At 40.3% G+C, this 8,037-nt stretch overlaps 1 protein-coding gene across 1 annotated transcript; it reads right to left on the bottom strand.

The window, feature by feature from the left end:
- Nucleotides 1-453: 453 nt before the first annotated feature.
- Nucleotides 454-8,024, bottom strand: DYDC2 (DPY30 domain containing 2; the record flags this gene model as incomplete). The annotated part of the gene is given in 5 exon segments (XM_079702316.1): nucleotides 454-714; nucleotides 3,573-3,595; nucleotides 3,598-3,742; nucleotides 4,084-4,231; nucleotides 7,980-8,024. Coding segments are annotated over 5 exon segments (594 nt in total). The 5' UTR covers nucleotides 7,997-8,024.
- Nucleotides 8,025-8,037: the final 13 nt, after the last annotated feature.

The following is an 8,037-nucleotide window of genomic DNA, read 5'->3' as shown; positions in this document are numbered from 1 at the left end:
CACACGGGCTTCAGTAGCTGTGGCACGTGGGCTCAGTAGTTGTGGCACACGGGCCCTAGAGCACAGGCTCAGTAGTTGTGACGCACAGGCTTAGTTGCTCCACGGCATGTGGGATCTTCCTGGACCAGGGCTCGAACCCGTGTCCCCCGCATTGGCAGGAGGATTCTTAACCACTGCGCCACCAGGGAGGCCCTGGTTACTTATTTTAAATCCTTATTATGAGTTATTTTATCCTATAAGTAGTTCAAATCTTCACATGATTAAGGGGTTTTCATGGCTGTCAGGACAGGACTTGGGCTGGAGAGTCCCTGCAGACACCTCCTTCCACAGCCTCTCATATCTTGGTTTAATCCACATAGTTAATCATCTTCAAGTAAGAGCTCTTCTAGCTGGCCATTTTCTCAGCTTGCAGCTTTGAGAGAAGCATCACTAGAATCATCCACCTTCTATAACCTAGGGAGGAGATTTGGAGCCAGGATGCATTTCAGGAGCAATTTCATGCTGAAAAGCCTGGTAATTTATGTCTTGTGGAGTTTCAATGTTCCAGTCAAGCTGGACAGATGGCTCTGAAGAAGGGATCTGTTGAGGCATTCCTGGAATCATACTGGAAGTTCCTGGCAGGGATTCCTGCTTCAAGGCTTCCTTCTCAAGGGGTTTTGTGTTCTCCTGCATGAACATGGTCTTCTTTGTGGAACTCGCTACAGATATCAGTGGCTAAGTAGAAAACAGAAGAGAAAAAAGTCATTAGCAGAGACTAAACATACTGGGTATGGCAAGAATACAATATTGCCATTTTCATGCCCAAGACTGAACAAAACTGAAAAAGACCTAATCCAGCAAAGCATGAAACAAATCTAATTGGATCAAGAGAATTCACCAATAATTTAACTGCCTGACAGAACAAAATTCAACACCTTTTAAAGGAAAACTACACAATCTAGATGCCCTATAAAGTATCATCTACAATGTTTAACATACAAGTAATAATTACTAGACATGTGAAGAAGTAGGAAAATGTGAACCATAATCTAGAGAAAAAGTATTTAATAGAAAGAGACCTCAAAATGACAAAGATGATGAGACTGGCAGACAAGAACTTAAAACAGTGATTATAAATATTTTTTAAAATTGAAAGGAGAAAAATGGCCATGATGAGTGAAAAGATAGGGTATATCAGCAGAGAAAATGGAAATCACAGAAAGGAACCAGATAGAAATTCTAGAATTGAGAAAATATCTGAAATGAAAAAAATTCATTGAATTCCTAAATAGGATTGGACATTGCAGGAGAACGGATCAGTTAACTTGAAGACAGATCAATGGAAATTATCCAAACTGAAGCACAGAGGAAAAAAGATGGAAAAAATGAAGGCAGTCTCAGTGACCTATGAGATGATATCAAGCATCCATGTAATTGCAGTCCCTGGTGAGGTAGGAAGCTTGGAGCTTGAGCTCTACTGGCCATCTCTACCCCCATCTTTGTCCACTGTCCACTCAACAGTGGACCCTATGGGGCACTGCAGCGAGGTCTGTGGAGTACTTGCCCACATGATCTCTAAGACCTTCTAACTCCAAAGTGCTATGAATCTATGCAGCAAATCTATGTATTGTTTCCATAAAAACTTATTTCTAAAACATCTGTATGGCTCAGATCTTTGTATCAAAGGGATTGCTTTCAGACTTAGAAACAGAATAATGGTTTACTTACTCAAAGCTGCCTCTGCTTAATGAGGAGAAATCAATACAAGGGCAACTTTTGCCAGCTTTCTTCTAGGTCTGACTTAAATGTTATCTCCTCTGTGAGTCCCTTCTTGATTCCCATAATTAGGTATGATCTCTACCGCACATAGTGCTGTTTCTACTCCCCTTTTGACACATCCACCAGACCAGCAGTATTCAATCTGGGGTACTAAAAGCAATGATGGTTTTAAGATATTAAGGAAAATCTTGCAAAGCTTTTAGTATAGGCGTAAAAGCCCATCAGCTAAATCAGCAGGCCTGCTGAAATCCTATGCAACCTATCCTGGGGCTATTTCAGTAAGTTTTAAAGCTCTGGTGATGAAATCTAAAGATGACAGTAGCAAGGAATAATTTGCTAGTCATCTTGAGCCAACAAGAAACCAGAACTTAGAATCTCATCTTATTTGATGTACCTCCACCTCTTTGCCCTTTATCTAGCTCTTTCAATTTATACTAGGAGAGCAACTTGCTCTTGGATGATGTGGCTCTCCCTTGCCACGTAAGCAATAAGCTTTGTTTTACATCACTGTCGGGTTCTCTTTATTTCCTTCTAACAAAGGGAATCGATTTCCATAACCACAATTTGCACATGAACTCTTTCCTAAAGCTGAGAACTTGCACATAGAGCAGGCATCAGGCTGGTTCTCATTTCTCATCTTCCCTGACAATCGCTGATTGTCTCACACTTGGCAAAAGAACAGCAAACCTTTTACTCATCCGAATCTTGCTAAGAAATACTGCTTCAGGGTACAAAACCTCCTGAGGGTAACCCAAAGGGACAATTCAAAACGTTGATGTGAGCGAAGTGTTCTTTAATAAAGGCATCATAAAACCAGGGTAGAGTTTTGGGAGTCTTTCCCTGCCTTATATATTTATATTTCTATTAACAGTGAAGCATGGTGTTAGAAAAGGATTAGAGTGGGCAGCAAGGTGACGATGACAATTTTTGCTTAATGATCTCAATTCTATCATCTCCCAACAACTGTTCCAAGAATGAACTGTTCCTGAGGGAGAGTTCGCTCAGCTACTATTTTCAGACTGTAGTAGGAAACTATCTTTCTTTTATTTATAAAACATCCAGACTTAAAAATATAAATCTATTAATTATGAGGAAATCTGAGAATATTGATATAAATGTACATAAGCCTAATATTTTCATGTCTTCATCAAAGTTGGCTTTGAAACTAGCAAAAGCTAGTAAATCGTATAGGACTACATTAAAGATTTTCATGCACAGGACAGAGTGATAGTTAAAAAGATGCCAGATATCAAGTTCAATAAGTGAATTCACTCTCCAGGTGTCATGCACTTTGCAGAAAGCACAAAATGACACAAGGTGTTTTTCAGAAGACTGGCAAAAATTGTGCAGGATAAAAGATATGCTTGTCAGATGAATGAATACACAGTTGTTTCCAATGATTCTAAGTTAATAATTCATGACCGCTATTAGAGCAACACAGAGGAGACATCTGTGGCTTGATACATAAATAAATAGCATATATTAAATTAAATACTTAAGTAAATAGTATATAATAAATTAAATAATATACCTGAAGTATATACTAGAAACCATATTTGGTTTCTGAAAAATATTGAGTAATTTTTGAAAAGGATTCAAAGGATCTTGTATGGAAGTATATGTTCCAAGTGACAAATTAGATTTTTCAAACCAGTAACATGTAATGTATTCCCTGACATAGAAAATGGAATTGCCTTAAAGCATTTTCTTTGTTCATTACAAGGATTTTATTGACAAGGATTGTCAATAAGATTGATTTACATACAAACATATGAATATGGAGGGAAAAGTAGGCTTTGGGAGCCTCAGTGCACTTTGCACTGTGGTTGAGCTGTCTTGCAGATTTCCTGGTACCCACCACGGGATGACACTTTTCACACTTCTGTTGAATCTCACACTCTTCTTGCATCAGCATTTCTGTCACTCTGGTTTCTTTGAGGCTATTTTCATATTCTTCTTGCAGCTGGATCTTCTCTTGCCTATCCTGGGGCGATATGACAGAGTACAATAAGGTCAGTCCTCGGAAGCAGGGACCCTCCCAGGACAGGTCCCGGGCCCTTCAGGCCTCCTGACTTTGCTCCTGTAACTAACTAGCTTCAACCTGCTAGTATCTCCAAACCCACCAACCCCACAACTCCTCTGAGTTGGATTCTCTCTTCAGCCCCCAGACTCCCTATACTTCAGGGATATCTGGGCCTAAGCCATCCTCAAAAGTGGAATAAACCATGACACTCCCCAGGCCAGCTCCAGAGTGGTGCCTTGGATTTCAAATTCCTCTGGGAAAGCTGAAAGCCCTCCCCAAGTCGACCCTGTGCGCACACATACCTTTTCTTTTGCCATCGCCGTTTTCTTGTAATGATAAAGCCAGTGAGCCAGGTACTCTATGGGGTCACTGGGCTGAACCTTTGCCACCTCTGCCAGCGCCTGGGCCAGGCAATTTCCAAAGCACCTCTTCAGGTATTCGGTTTCCATCCTGGTGGGTTTGGAAAACGTCAAACAGGGTCACACTATTTCACAAATCTAATTGGACATAAAAAATAGACACATTCTAACCAATACAGATTCATTTCAGGACAAATATGAGATGCTTCTGGAGCCCATCCTTCCCCAAAGAACCAATAAATACATAGGTACTTGCCAATAGCTCTTACATTCAAATGGACTTTTTTCTAAAGCTCTCCAGCTCTCCTAGGTCAGTAAATAGGTCCCAGGGCTCATCAGGCCTGAGAGGAGCTTGGCGGATTGGTGCTTAAAAGTGGCTAAGGCCTCCACTACACGACTCTCTACCCTTGAGTAGGGAGGAAATAACTGAGCAGGCAAGAGGGCCCAGGAGGGGCTCTGAGCACCCAGCAAGCTGCACTATTGTGAGGTTGGGAGCTACAGTCATCTGTGACATAGATAAGACAGGCTTATCTATTTCACAACAGACCACTGAGAAGCCCTGAGGAGGAGAGGGAGGGAGAATGCAAAGCACTGTAGCTAGAAAATATTCCATTTTCTATTGCTTAATTAAGCAAGAAACTACTTTAGGTTGAGTTGAACCCCTGGATTTACTCTTAATCAGATGTCAAGAATTGGAGGGAATGAAGCCTGAGTTAAACCATAAGTTAGGAGTGGAGGTGTAGTGTAGCAGTAGGAATGTAGAATTTGACATCAGACAGACCAAGTTCCAGTCCTGGCTCTGCTTTTTATTAGCTGTGTGATCTTCAGCAACTTACTAAGTCTCTCTGAGCCTCAGTTTCCTGATCTGTGGAACAGAATAACAAAAACATGTATCTCATAACTGTGAGGATTAAAAGAGATAATAAATACATGTGAATCACATAGCCTGGCGTGTAGTACATGTTTAATAAATATTAGCTGTTACAGTGGAACACTGCGACATGAAATGGCCTAGCACCCAGCCTATTCCTGAACATCTCTATGTTCCTGAAGCTGACATATTTTAACTACAAAAGAGCTATTAATAAAGTGAATAATAAAGGCTTAGATCAATTCCTAACATTTTCTGGAGGCATTTTTCAGTTTAAGAAGGGAAAGATAAGTAGATAGATAGATAGATATGAATACAGAAAAAGAAATTCCCAGCTCTTTCCACTGAAAACGCCTAGAAGCAAAAACACCTCAGTAGCAATGAACACACAGAATTTGCTTTCTTAAAAAAATTGAGGCATAGTTGATTTACAATGTTGTGTTAATTTCTGATGTATGGCAAAGTGATTCAGTTATACATATATATGTATTCTTCTTTATGTTCTTTTCCATTATGGTTTATCACAGGATATTGAATATAGTTCCCTGTGCTATACAGTAGGACCTTGTTGTTTATCCGTTCTATATATAACAGTTTGCATCTGCTAACCCCAAACTCCCAATCTATCCCTTCCCCACAGAATTTTCTTTTATTTATTTATTTATTTATTTATTTATTTATAACATCTTTATTGGAGTATAATTGCTTTACAATGGTGTGTTAGTTTCTGCTTTATAACAAAGTGAATCAGCTATACATATACATATATCCCCATATCTCTTCCCTCTTGCGTCTCCCTCCCACCCTCCCTATCCCACCCCTCCAGGTGCTCATAAAGCACCGAGCTGATCTCCCTGTGCTATGCAGCTGCTTCCCACTAGCTATCTATTTTACATTTGGTAGTGTATATATGTACATGCCACTCTCTCACTTCGTCCCAGCTTACCCTTCCCCCTCCCCATGTCCTCAAGCCCATTCTCTATGTCTGTGTCTTTATTCCTGTCCTGCCCCTAGGTTCTTCAGAACCTTTTTTGTTTTAGATTCCATATATGTGTGTTAGCATACGGTATTTGTTTTTCTCTTTCTGACTTACTTCACTCTGTATGACAGTCTCTAGGTCCATCCACCCCACTGCAAATAATTCAATTTCGTTCTTTTTATGGCTGAGTAATATTCCATTAGAATTTGCTTTTAAATAGGCTTCACCACTTAAAAAAAGAATCAAGGTTCCTTGGAGAAATGACTAATTCCAAGATCAGGGCAGGAAATGTCTAATAACCCTGGAATGTTTTGTTGTCCCAGAAAGGAAATGCTAAAAAATAAAATGGTTGGGGACACAGGAGCCAGCTTGAAGGGGCTGCTACTAGCCAAACCTGGGGCAATTTGGCCACCAAAATTAATAATGACTGTAATGGATTATAACCAATTGAATAAAATAAGAATCCATGAGTCCATGTAGGAATAAACAAGTGAATGGGAGAGCAGGTAAGTTCTTTCTTAAAGTAGAATGCCAACTAATAAATGTGGAAAGAATAATGCAGTTAAAGAAACATTTTGAAACCATCATAGTATAACTGAAGCAGCTATCAATGAGCACTAAAACTTGGTGAATATTTGACAAGGAATAGGATATTTATATATATTCTCAAAGTTTCTCCCCACAAATTATGGATTAATTCCAAAGTAAACATGGAAACTTTACAGTAGTGAAACCTGGCTGACACAATGTTAACCAACTGATCAAAGTAAACATCACCAGTAAAGGGACAAAATAACATCATGTGTCTCCTGATGCGATGCACTTCTTAGTAGGACATAATACATTTCTGTAGATTCCTGCTCCAAATGCAAAACTAGAATCTGATTGAGGAAACATCAAATAAGCCAAATTAAGAGACAGTCTACAACTGGCCTGTACTCTTAAAAATGCCAAGATCATGAAAGACAAAAAAAGATGAGGCCAGGAGTTCCCTGGTGGCCTAGTGGTTAGTATTTGGTGCTGTGCTGTCCCTGCTGTGGCCTGGGTTTGATCGCTGGTCGGGGAACTGAGATCTGCAAGCTGCGCGGTGCGGCCAAAATATTAAAAAAAAAAAAAAAGATGAGGCCCCAGTCCAGATCAAAGGAGCCTAAACAGCCATCACAACTACAGGCAACACATGATCCTGGGTTGGATCTGGACCAGAAAATAGAATTCTGTAAAGGACGTTGTTGGAAAAACTGAATGTGAATTGTAGATTACATAATAGAATTGTATCAGGGTTAAAATTCCTGTTTTGGTAATTGAAATATGAGTAAGTAAGAAAATGTCCTTGTCCTTAGACAATACACAGTGTGGTAGGGCTGAATAATGACTCTCCAAAGTGTCCACATCCTAATACCTGGAACCTATGAAATATGTTACCTTATATGGCAAAGGGGACTCTGCAGATGTGATTAAATTAAGCATTTTGCTTGGGGGAAATTTTACTGGATTATCCAGGTAGGCACAATGTAATCCCAAGGGTCTTTATAAGAGGGACACAGTAAAGTCAGACAGGGTAGAAGGAGATGTGGTGATGGAAGCAGGGGGAGAAAAGGTGATGTGATTCAGGGCCATAAGCCAAGGAGTGTAGGTAGCCTCTAGAAGCTGGAAAAGGCAAGGAAACAGATTCTCCCCTAAAGCCTCCAGAAGGAGCCAGCCCTGCTGATACTTTGGTTTTAGCTCGGTAAGATTCATCTTCGATTTCAAACTTCAAAAACTGTAAGATCATAAATGAATGTTTAAAGTCACTACGTTTGGGGTAATGGTGGAGGGTGGGGATGGGATGTGTGGTGGCTCCTTCTGCCAATCTGTGGCCCACCTGAACCAATGCACCTGAATAAACTGTCTTCCACACTCCTTCTACTCAAAGTGTGGTCCCCTGTCAGCAGCACTGCTTCACCTGGAGGTTGTTGAAGTGCAGATTCCCAGGTCCCACCTCAGACTTACAGATTGAGAGTCTGCATTTTAACCAAATCCCCAGGTGACACAGTTACAGATGTCCTCT

Source organism: Hyperoodon ampullatus, assembly GCF_949752795.1.
Source record: "Hyperoodon ampullatus genome assembly, chromosome: 1".
NCBI lineage: Eukaryota > Metazoa > Chordata > Mammalia > Artiodactyla > Ziphiidae > Hyperoodon > Hyperoodon ampullatus.
This window is presented reverse-complemented; position numbering and strand designations above follow the sequence as displayed.